This window comes from Rhinoderma darwinii, chromosome 5, assembly GCF_050947455.1.
Source record: "Rhinoderma darwinii isolate aRhiDar2 chromosome 5, aRhiDar2.hap1, whole genome shotgun sequence".
Lineage (NCBI taxonomy): Eukaryota > Metazoa > Chordata > Amphibia > Anura > Rhinodermatidae > Rhinoderma > Rhinoderma darwinii.
In genome coordinates this window covers 340898480-340910781 of record NC_134691.1, presented here as the reverse complement: position 1 = coordinate 340910781, position 12302 = coordinate 340898480, and the positions used below count along the sequence as shown (strand labels likewise).

Sequence of the window (12302 nt, the reverse complement as noted above, 5' to 3'; positions counted from 1 at the left end):
CAGATCAGACCCTGAATGGCACGAAAATGTGCATGGTTACTTCTCTGCCTCTGCAAAATGTCAGTCTAAACTGTAGTCCTGGAGTTCTGTTCATGAACCGTGAAGATTGGGATGGACAGTGGGATCTTTTCATCCTAGTCAGGAAACTGCTACAGTTAATAGAAGATCTTGTGTTCATTAACCAGATTTAAATGTAAATATGCGTGACCTCGAAGTATTAACCCTTGTCTGGACGCCTCTGTGTGATGTGTTCACACCGAAACGCTATGACGTCTATTCCTTATGCGGTGCACGCAGCTCCTGCCCCAGATACAGGGATAGTGATCGAGCTTTCCGCTTTATAAGCACCAGGTGGAGAGAAAATCTGCGACCTCCCCGTCCCTGCAGACGTCCTGCTAAAGATTTCTCTACATCTTCTCAGAGACCGGGCGGTAGGAGCGTCAGCCTATAGTAAGGGGAAGTTCTAGGTTTTCATAAAATAAGTATTTATAAATCTCCTTTTTATATTCCTAGGGCCAGTTCACAGTTTGTTTGACGCGGAAACCGCGTCTGAAAACGTGCCAAAAAACGGCCGAAAATGCCTCCCATTGATTTCTGTGGGAGGCAGAGGCTTTTTTTTTCTTCCAGCGAGCGGAAAAACCGGCTCGCAGGAAAAAGAAGGGACATGCCCCATCTTCGGGCGTTTACGGCAGAGGAAAATCTGCCTCAAAATTCCAAACACCAGATTTTCCTCCTGCAAAAATTGTGTGAACCCAGCCTTAAAGTCCCACTCATCGGGCCTTTGGGGTGGCCATACACATTAGATGAAGCCCTGCCGATTTCAGAGAGCGACTATCTAATGTGCCTGAGCCTCCCCAGGCGGCAGATGTTGATGGAAAGAAGGGTCCGACTTATTGTATTTCAACGTTACCGATTCTTTGTTCCTGTGGGAGATAAGCGGTGTCTGGCAGCAGCTTATTCCTTACTCCCCATTGAAGATACATATGTTCTCCATCGAGGGTGAGTCGGGAGGAATAGCCGTCGAGTGCCCCCCCCTGCTTGGTAATCCATTTTGCATGAGAATCACATTCAAGTCTATGGAGAGGCCGTCCACCTCCGAGTGCAGACCTTGTACTCGTGAGGGCCCCTTCGTTATGTCGATTGGTAGGGGCTCCAACATATTTACCTCCAACGATGCAAGTTTCACATTAGATATTCACTTCGTCTTGATATTCTCAACATGGGCAAAAGTATGTTCACCCCTCTCCAAGTGGGCTTGATGAGTATCTTGTGCAAAAACTGGGCCTCCCCTAAACTGTTGCCTTAAAGTTCTGAACACCCAGGGTCCACTGGTACCTGGTCAGGTGTTTCCCAAAGGGCGGCGGCAGGAAGTCGGGTCACTTTTTCACTAGGGATGGACTAATTTCATCCGACCGACAGATTTTTGGCAAAACAGTCAACAATTCTGTGCCGGAATATGGCGCTGGCCAAACGTTTTAGAAGCTTTACCTCCCTGATACCAAGTAGTTTGAGGCAAGAATAATAGGGGACCCCTGGGGTGACAGTCAGGGGTTCCCTCCATGGTAATCTAGGATTTGGATTCACTTCTCTAGAATGTCACTAACTGCAGCTTTGATTTCTCTTCATGGGTTTGGGGTTTTTAGTTCAAGTGAAGAACATCCCCCGACCATTATTCCTCCTCCGCCAGACTCTACGTTTGACTATATACATATCTGGGCTTTTGAAATGTTCTCCTGGCATCTGCCAAAGCCAGATGGTGAAGAGGGAAAATGCGTTTCCACTGTTTGATATTAGTGGTGGTGGCTTTACCCCACTCCAGCAGACACTTGGCATTGAGCATAATGATCTCTGTTATTGTAATGACGGGTAGATGCTTTTCTATATGTAGCCCCGCTCTTGTGTGGCTACCGCTTTGCGGCTGTTGTGAAGTGGACACATCCAGGGGGCAACAATAGCCGCTCTTACAGGGGACCAGGGCTGGAAAATGATCACCTGACTCTGGAGCGGTGCCGTCCTATGAGGGTGCACTTACTTTTGGTTCTGTAGTGTATGTAAATCCTTCCAGCCGACCTCCGTGTTTTTATAGGGGTTGCAAAGCAAAATCTTCCTGCTGCTAAAACTCAACTCGTCCTGATTAGATGTGGCAGACGCGTCAACGGCGCGCAGTTCTAGTTGTCATGGAAACCACGCTTTATCCTTCGTTTCCGCTGAAAACCACCCACGACCAGTGTATTGTAAAGCTGTGAGACCCAGGCAACTGGATCCTGAAATAGAACCGGAAATATTTAGTCCTTAACAATCCGGGAGTTAATAGTTTACGGAACTGCGGACGTCGGGTTGAGATGGCAAAGCAATAATCAAAAATGTCTGAGGAATATTTTACCGTTTTTGACTTCTAGATATTATTTACGTATGAGTAGTTTTGCTATTATTTTGCTTGACTTATCGAGAACCTAAATTGCATAATGTATTTTTACTCTATTCACATCCAAAGCTGCATTCAAAATTCTGCTGTTTCCGCTTGCGTTGCAGGATCTGATATCTTGGTAGAACGTCCACCCCATTACATATGCACTGCAGCAGATGCTGAAGTATATAAGCTACGTGCAGAAATGCCTGCCGATTAATGCAGCTTTGGATGTGACTGGAGTATAAACCATGTTCTAACTTAAGGCTGGTGCAAAGAGGTCAAATATTTGTAGCTGCCCAGACCTATAAAGCTGTATGATTATGATCTGTGCCTTTTGTGGGCCCCTCCCCCCAATTACATGGTGATGTTAGATTAGAGAGGGTCTGCTGGGACCCCAAAAATTATTCAAACTAGGGATCTCCATCTTTTCCTGGCCAGAACGGTCACCGAGCGTGCTCGCTGCAGCTTTTATAGGATACATAATCTGCCAAATATCCAGCAAAACACCCCCTGCTTCCTTATAGCAGCATTACTAGGCAGACTTGCCATGTAGGAGTCTGAGAAAGCTGGGTGACAGCGGCCATGGGGGCCATATTGGTTTTCACCCAGCTTTCCCAGAAGCAGATAGTGCAAGAATTGGCTTAATAGAGTTTTTAGCCACTTGAGATAATCGCGCACAGGTGATGTAGCAGAGTTGGAGCCTCTTCCTGCAGTTTTTGCAGCGAGACATGAAGCCGGGCGTATTGTCTAGACACAGTGAATCCTGGACATACAGCTGTGTAACCGGGCAGCCGGCTCTGGATCTCATGCCAGTTGCTTCCAGCGTTTTTCCTGATCGCTAACTAAATGTGACAAGCGCCCATAGCCATGATGAGAGTGCGTCTATTCCGGGAGAAAACAGAAATATGGATGCCGGGGTCACAAAGTTTACACCAGCAGTCTTTCTCTATTATACTGGCCTGTCACCCCTCTCCTTGCTGCGCCCACCCCAACCCGCTGTTTAATCGCCGTTCACACTTTATAACTGAATCCACGATGCACTGCAGGGTTGGTCATATGATCGATTCCACCGGCGCCCGTCCTGGGTTCTGTCACTTTGACAGGAAGAATAGCGCTACATGCGTCGTTACTCTTCCGGTCAGGACTGCTGATATCTCCACAAAGTTGTGCGGCTTTTGCAAATGCTTTGCTTTATTGTACTTGTTTTCTCTACTCACATCCAGAGCTGCTTTCAAAATTTCTATTCGTTGTCCTTGGTAACAGACAGCAGTTTAGCTGCACTCCCGCTGTCAGACATGTGACCGAACAGCTTGGCTCTGCGTATTAAATGTTAATAGAAGATTTAAAAATCAACGGCATTGGTCGCTTTAGAATCACGATGTTTTGCTTCTCCGTTCCTTAGTCTTGACCCTTAAACCACCTTTCCTGGGCGATCCCTGATCCTCCTCCATGTCTGTGGAGTAAGGAAGGTGACCATCCTATTTAGTCCTGCAGGTAATACTTACTGCCCACCTCCTACCATGTGCCACAAGCGAGCTCTTCATGCTTAGTACAGACACTGAACCAGCAGGGGATGCTTGGAGATATGAAGTGCTGCATTCTGAAAGCCAATTGCAAATTTTCTGAACTTTTTAAATGCAGCTCTGTTTGTAACTGGAGTATAAAACCTGTTGCAACTTTATATCTGTGCAAAAATAAGTAATGCAAAATGTAACTGAATCTTATATTGAGAGAAACCGCCCCCCATCCGTCTCTGTCCCACTTTCCTCCATTACTTTTGGCGCTCACGTTTTTAGCCTGATGGTTGCAGCCTTAGAAGTAACCAGTCATCGGTATCGCTCCAGGTATTCGCTGCCTTAACTTTTTTTTTTTTTTTTTTACTTCTTTTTGGATGCTTTTTAAGTTCCGCTTGTCCGACAGAAATAGCTTCCACTTTAGACTTCCCCCTTGGTACTTTAGGCGGCGATGCGTGAAATCTCTCCAGCGTTCATTAAGAGACTCGGCGGCACGGCGGAATGTAAATGGATGAGGCCCCGGATCATAGGAGCGCTGCTTGCAGAATTTCCACCTCTTATATAACCGAAAAGTGCGCGGCGCCCCTGCTCTCCGGCTGAAAGTAGGTCAGAGTTTCAGAGTTATGATACTCGCTCACTTATGGTTCACGGTCCGATTAAAAAGGAGGAAAAGCCTGTGAAATCTCCACCGCTATTGGAACGGAGCTTTATTCCTGTTAATCTCCGTCTGACAGCCGCTCGGGGTTTTTGCTTTGTCATCAGGGGAAGGTTTTTACACTCTTGTAATAGTTCGGATCTCATACATAGTCTATAGGGTGGAGGGGGGGGGGGGGTATTTAAATGACTAATTTTACGATTAACCCGGTGAGTCGCTCTACCTGATCTGTAGCTACGTTCAGCCTGAGCCTCCTGATTCATGAATAGAATGTCAGAGCTGCAGTGAAGACCGACATGGAGGCAGAACACTCAGTTACTTATATAGCGCCAACATATTGCGCAGCGCTGTACAGAGGTCCACTAGGATACCGTACGTATTCAGGATCTGTATATTTGTTGTTTGGCAATAATAACCTCAATGTTTTTGCCTTTTTCTTATTTTTCAGATCCGCTCGGATCAACCCACGATGAAAACGTCTTGGCAGATCATCCCCCCCCTCCTCAAGTACAGATTTGTCCTGCCTTCGCAGCGCAGCTACCCGGTACGTTTCCTAGCCCAGGGTCTATATATAAACATGGCTCAGCTGCACAGTAAGCCTGACAGCTCATTTATCATCTCCGTCAAAGTATCCGAGCAGATGCCTGCAATAAATCACGGCCTGGCTGCTCCTCTCCCACTGCAGCCTCGTCCTGGGGAGGGGGTTGGCCTGATTGGGGGATTTCACAGTATAACGATCAGGCCTTAGCAAGTGTTAATCATGTACGCGCCCAGTCCATTCTCTACAGCAGGGGGGGGGATACACAACCACGGGAGGGGGACATACGGCCTGTGATGTCATTCTGTGCGGCCCCGATCATCTTTTGCACTGCAGCTCTCTCCATTGTAGTATATGGGAATAATCCCCATAAATTACAGTGGAGATAACCGTGCTTATGGGTGACCTCCGCTCCTGGTAGCAGAGGACCCCCTTTCTCTTGATGGGGGTTTTCCTTCCAGACATCCACTTATCTGAGACTTTTTGACCGTATATGCCATAAATATCTGATAACCAGAATACCCCTTTAAAGGGCTATTCTGGTTATAACCGATCCATTGGACAGGTGATATTGGATAGATCGGTGGGTGTCATGTATCCCCATATGAATGGCACGTTGGTTGGGCATACGTGCTGTTGCGCCATTCACCTCTATGGGACTGATGTAACCGAGCGATGTACTCTGGGACTGTGCAGGGTTGAACAGAGCAGGAGTGCACGTGCCCAACCACCACTCCAATGAGGGACACAGGACCCCTTGTTTTCGTGATCGCTAGGGGACCTAGCGATCTAACCGTTATATACCATCCCCTATATAGATAACTCCCCCCTCCCCACTGTCTCTTTTATAACAGTTAGATTGCTGGGACCCCTACCAATCACAAAAATCGGTGTGCCCTGTCCCCCATTTGAATGGAGCGGCGGCCCGATAGTTTCAAATTCTATTGATCCAGTTTTTCGTTTTCCGTTCCTGGGAAAGCTCAATATTACAGCTTTAGGGTATGTTCACACGCACTAATTACGGACATAATTCGGGCGTTTTTGCCCCGAATTACGTCCGAAAAAAGCGCCTCGATAGCGCTGACAAATATCTGCCCATTGAAGGCAATGGGCTGACGTTTGTCTGTTCACACGAGGTGTATATTTACACGCCGCTGTCAAATGACGGCGCGTAAATAGACACCCGCGTCAAAGAAGTGACCTGTCACTACTTTGGCCGTAATTACGTCCGTAACTGACGCGGCGTTCAAGCGCCTGCACATGCCGTTACGGCTGAAATTACGGGGATGTTTCCTCCTGAAAACAGCCCCGTATTTTCAGCCGTTACGGACGCTGTCGTGTGAACATACCCTTATGGTCCGTTATAAGGTTAAACCACTTATTAGGTTATCAGTCTGCAGGAGAGCTGGGTCAGAGAGTAACCCCTTATGCAGCAGTTTTCCCACTGTAGACATTTATGGCGGATCAATTGCTGGGGACCGACCCAAGCCTGGAAATAGTGGTGCTTGGTCCCTGGTATATGTGATCCCTCTCCCTTATAGGAAGCAGCAGATGTGATGACCCCTATAACTAAGCAGACTTGCCATTCCGGAATCTAGAAAAGCTGGATGACAACCCCTGTGTGAGGAGTTGTCTATTTCTGGGAAAGTTGGGTGGCAACCAGTAGGGGAGAGGTGACCAAGAAACAGGAGTATGATTTCTAACCAGACGGAAGACGACCCGAGGACTTTAATTACCGGGGATTTCCTGACTTTCGGGGCAGTTGATCTTTTTTTTTTTTTTTCATAATCTGAATTTTTATTAAGAATTTCAACAAATACAAATAATCAAACTCCAGAAAACATCTCAGTATACATACATGTTGTTTTGCATTGTCTATATTTCTCAGGTAAGATGTTGGCATATTTCCACATATTACACCCACACCTTACACATAAATTCACCTCTCAAATTATAGGTATTGTCTCTATTTGATAAGGTCTCCTCATATAGATATATTTAAAGCTTTGTGTAAAGTGCGTGATATCCTTCCATTCCCACAAGAGGAGGGAGGAAGAAGAAGAAGAAGAAAAGAGAGCGATAAAGGAAGAGCATGAAAATAGAAAGAAGAGGTACCCTTCTCCCAGACGGGGGCCCTCAAGTTAGCAGACTGCTTCTGACCGACCCCTCTATGGGGAGGTTCCGCCTAGCCATTTAGCAAAGTGTGGACCAGATTTGAAGGACGACCATGTACTCCACAGAGAAAGAACCGCACCAATGCGATCACTGTCCTCTGCGACCAGAGATTCCATTCGACATAAAGAATCCATTTCTGTTACCCATTCTACAACCGAGGGCGGCACGGTGGACTTCCAATGTCTTAGAATCACTGTTCGTGCCGCAGTCAGGAAATGCCGCAGTAGCCCCTTCCTAATACTCGGCAAAGGGCCCGGGATTAGAGATAGCAACGCCATCTGAGGGGTGGGCACCAGCTGCGTACCTTCCACTTCCGTGTAGATTTCAAAAATCGCTTTCCAGAAGGTCTGCAATACTTGACATGACCACCAGATGTGCAACATTGTTCCGGTCTCGGTCCCGCACCGCCAACACAAATCTGACGACACAGGGTACATTCTGTTCAGGTTCTGTGGACAACGGTACCATCTAGTCAGGATTTTGAATTTTTTTTCCTGTGCCTGACATGCCACCGGCATTTTGTGAGACAGAAAAAATATTCGATCCCACTCAGCCAGTGACTGAGCTACTCCCAATTCTCGCTCCCATGCGCTGACGTATGCAGGAGGCTGGTCATCACCAACCTCTAAAAGTAAGGTATACAGGTTAGATATCACCCGAGCCGGAGGCTCCGTTTGAAGCAACAGCAATTCAAACGCTGTGTTAGTGACGATATGTATCCCACCCGGTAGGGCCAGGCATACAAATGTGGACAATTGGGCATGTTCCATCCAAGAAAGTTTCCTCCCCGGGCACAATCCTTGCAGCTCGGACCAAGGAGGGAGCCTCCCCCCATCCGACATTACCTGACATCATCTCGTGTCTTCAGAAGAGGACCAAATCATGAACTGTTTCTTATTGACGGCTGGTAAAAATTCTGGGTGATCAAACAGCGGGCTTAGAAGCCCGGGTCTATGTGAAAGGCCCTTTCTAACCATCAACTGTCCCATTAAAGTGATGCAGTGCTGGGTCAGCAAGGGCAGGGTCGCAAGCGCCGGTCTATAATCAGGAAGGATCCATGGCAGCGATCTAAGTGAGAGCGCAACTATAGATTGCTCAATCTCTACCCATTGTTTCTTGGATCTATTATGAAACCAGTCCACCACCCTTGCGAGTACTGCGGCCTGATGAGAAGTGATCAAGTCCGGGAGTCCAGCTCCCCCCTTCAGCTTTGGACGGGACAGTGACTTCATATTGAGGTGTGGCCTCAGGGTGCCCCACACAAAGTTCCGAAAAGCTTTCGCCAATGCCTTAAAAAATGTTCCGGGGACTAATATTGGAAGAGCCGGAAACATATATAAAAACCGAGGGAGGATGTCCATTTTGATTGCGTTGATGCGGCCAAACCATGAGAGCTGCGCTCGATCATATGAATGTAGATTTTTAAGAGTGGTTTGCAGTAAAGGCTGATAGTTGAGAGTGAAAAGATCTACCAAATCCCTAGGAATCTGAACTCCCAAATATTTGATTGACCTCGCCTGCCATTTAAAATTAAAGGATGACTTTAAGCGCTCCAGTGTCTCAGAAGATAAAGAAATGTTGAGTGCTTCAGTTTTCGTATAGTTTACTTTAAAGGGGGCAGTTGATCTTAATGAGCGCTGGAAGGGGGTGAGATCTTCTGCTCAGCTTTTCTCAAGAAATGTGCGATTTTGTTCAAGTCACCATCAAGTTCTCCAGCACTCGCCCTTGTGCTCTGATATAATTGGAATAATAAGATGACAAAGACCTTTTGTTTAGTTCTGTGGACGTTGCACATAAATCCCTGACCCAGTTGTCCATGCTCTGATAGGGGTCATACTCCGGTCATCGGTCCATTAGCTTCTCTCGTGTGTAAATACATGTATACAATAAGTCCAAGTTCTGGAATAATTCAAGGGGCTCTTCATCTCTAGTCTGCGTTCTCTCCATCTGCTGTATTCTGCTGGTGGAGTCACTGTACATACATTACATTACTTATCCTGTACTGATCCTGAGTTACATCCTGTATTATACTCCAGAGCTGCACTCACTATTCTGCTGGTGGAGTCACTGTGTACATACATTACATTACTTATCCTGTACTGATCCTGAGTTACATCCTGTATTCTACTCCAGAGCTGCACTCACTATTCTGCTGGTGGAGTCACTGTGTACATACATTACATTACTTATCCTGTACTGATCCTGAGTTACATCCTGTATTCTACTCCAGAGCTGCACTCACTATTCTGCTGGTGGAGTCACTGTGTACATACATTACATTACTGATCCTGTACTGATCCTGAGTTATATCCTGTATTATACTCCAGAGCTGCACTCACTATTCTGCTGGTGGAGTCACTGTGTACATACATTACATTACTTATCCTGTACTGATCCTGAGTTACATCCTGTATTATACTCCAGAGCTGCACTCACTATTCTGCTGGTGGAGTCACTGTGTACATACATTACATTACTTATCCTGTACTGATCCTGAGTTACATCCTGTATTCTACTCCAGAGCTGCACTCACTATTCTGCTGGTGGAGTCACTGTGTACATACATTACATTACTTATCCTGTACTGATCCTGAGTTACATCCTGTATTCTACTCCAGAGCTGCACTCACTATTCTGCTGGTGGAGTCACTGTGTACATACATTACATTACTGATCCTGTACTGATCCTGAGTTATATCCTGTATTATACTCCAGAGCTGCACTCACTATTCTGCTGGTGGAGTCACTGTGTACATACATTACATTACTTATCCTGTACTGATCCTGAGTTATATCCTGTATTATACTCCAGAGCTGCACTCACTATTCTGCTGGTGGAGTCACTGTGTACATACATTACATTACTTATCCTGTACTGATTCTGCGTTACATCCTGTATTATACTCCAGAGCTGCACTCACTATTCTGCTGGTGGAGTCACTGTGTACATACATTACTTATCCTGTACTGATCCTGAGTTATATCCTGTATTATACTCCAGAGCTGCACTCACTATTCTGCTGGTGGAGTCACTGTGTACATACATTACATTACTTATCCTGTACTGATCCTGAGTTACATTCTGTGTTATACTCCAGAGCTGCACTCACTATTCTGCTGGTGGAGTGTACATATAGCTTGTTCAGTACACTACCTGTATGAATGTGATATGTACAGGACACGTTTGCTCTGAACCTAAAACGCGTGAGTAGACAGGGAACTGATGCAGATAAAACCCTGTATCATTGTGGAAACTGAAACCCGATGTTTATAAGTCATGGGCTAAATCAGGACAATTTCAGCAGAACAGCTGCCCCTCTGCAGCAACAGTTGTCATGATGTGAGGGGACGATCCGCCTGTAACATTGGTGTTTAAGACTTATTTACATAAAACCCTTTATCACTATAAAGTTCTACAAATTTCTAATAGACGGTGCTTCAATTCCTTACTATTTCCAAGACATTTGCTTGCTGTCAGTGAATGGGAACATTCTCGTTTACATTCAGAGACAGTAAATCCTGTACATAGCCAGTCCTGCTCTCAGCTGAGAAGTGAACACAAGTGTTTCCAGTCTAGACAATGCTCTGAGCCAAATACACCAGCAGCAGCTGCACAAATCTGATAGTTTGTTACAATGTATCAGTTAAATAGAGCAGCAGCGTGCATATCCGACCTTCGCTCCATTCAAACAAAGGACACGGGACCCTCCTATTCTTGTGATCGGTGGGGCTCTCGGCGATCAGACCCTTATAGCTTATAACCCTTTTATGGCTGTATTCACATCTGCGTTAGGAGCCTCTGTTGCAGATTCTGTAAAAATGCTAAAATAGTGCAGCATGCCGCACGCCAAAATGGCGGACACCTAACGGACCACCTTTAAAGTCAATGGAGTCCGAGCGTTGTTAGTGCCTGTCATGTGACTGATCCGGATTTTCTATTTTTTGTGTTTTCTATTCCTATGACTGAACAGAAAAACGGAAATACAAACACAGATGTGAACAGAGCCAAACACTGGCAAAATAGTTTAGATCGTTAAAGATGATCTATACGTCTAGGTCTGACCGGAGCGCGTTAAACGGCCAAGGTTATTTTAAGTATAGGGCCAAGTAAAGACGGCTCTTTCGTTGCGTTTCTTTTTATGATTATGCAGCTTATTCCTTTATTTCTTCTGTTGATTTTATGTCCTGTGCAGAGTCCTCTGAAGCCGCATATGATGAAGGATGGCTGACTGATTCTTACTCTAAATCCGGAGACACTGACACGCCGAGCGCAGACACGTCTGAAAAAACAACCGGTAAGATTGAGACCTCTGAACGCTCGGTTTCCTCACATATCAGTAGCGGATTGTCAGGAGGAGATACTAACAAAAAGGAAATTGCCAAAGCAAACGACTTCGTAGGACGAAACCTTCCAGGAGAGATCGGAGACGTGGCTCCCTGTAGTTACAGGCCCAGGGCCAGAGGCTGCACTGCTGATCTAGATGAGATGTCACTTACTCGCTTGTCACGTGGACGCCATGTGGATCCAAATCACCATCCACATCAATGTTCATATAACTTCCTGGCAGGTTGTGGACGCATTCGCAAGATTAGGTGGTTGGCGAATCCCATCAAAGTACGAGGGGTCGGCCATAAGCGTCTGGTTAATGTACAGTTTCAATAACATTAATCTAAATATTTTGTCTTATTTTTGTTTAGGGGAAACTCCAAGTGATGAATCGGCAAAACTCCCGTTTCGAATTACTCAGAACGATCCGAACTCACATATATGGGAACCGACGGCAGAGGAACAGATAGCGCTAGGTTCCCATAATACACCAGGTGAGTGGAGGCCTTGTGTTTGACATCTGCTTGAAGAAAAGAAGTCAAACAATTCTTTTTGTGATCTTTTTTATATATAGTCATTCAAAACTTTTTTTTAGATTTTCCTTTAAAGGGTGATTCTTACCTTTCATCAACATTTTCCCGTTTCTATAGAATGAATCTACATAAACAGCAAACACTGTACAT

General features: G+C 45.8%; 1 protein-coding gene across 14 annotated transcripts in view; it reads left to right on the top strand.

Annotated features, from left to right (window-relative positions):
• The window catches only part of MAP4 (microtubule associated protein 4), a 98789-nt gene that overhangs the window by 40912 nt on the left and 45575 nt on the right, over nucleotides 1-12302 (top strand). For 13 of the 14 annotated variants that reach the window (XM_075827840.1, XM_075827841.1, XM_075827845.1 and 10 more), the window contains exons 5-7: nucleotides 5028-5123; nucleotides 11486-11587; nucleotides 11991-12113. In XM_075827840.1, coding sequence (XP_075683955.1) covers nucleotides 5028-5123; nucleotides 11486-11587; nucleotides 11991-12113 — 321 coding nt within the window. The remainder of the gene's footprint in view (nucleotides 1-5027; nucleotides 5124-11485; nucleotides 11588-11990; nucleotides 12114-12302) is intronic. The other variant, XM_075827848.1, reaches the window with a different exon arrangement.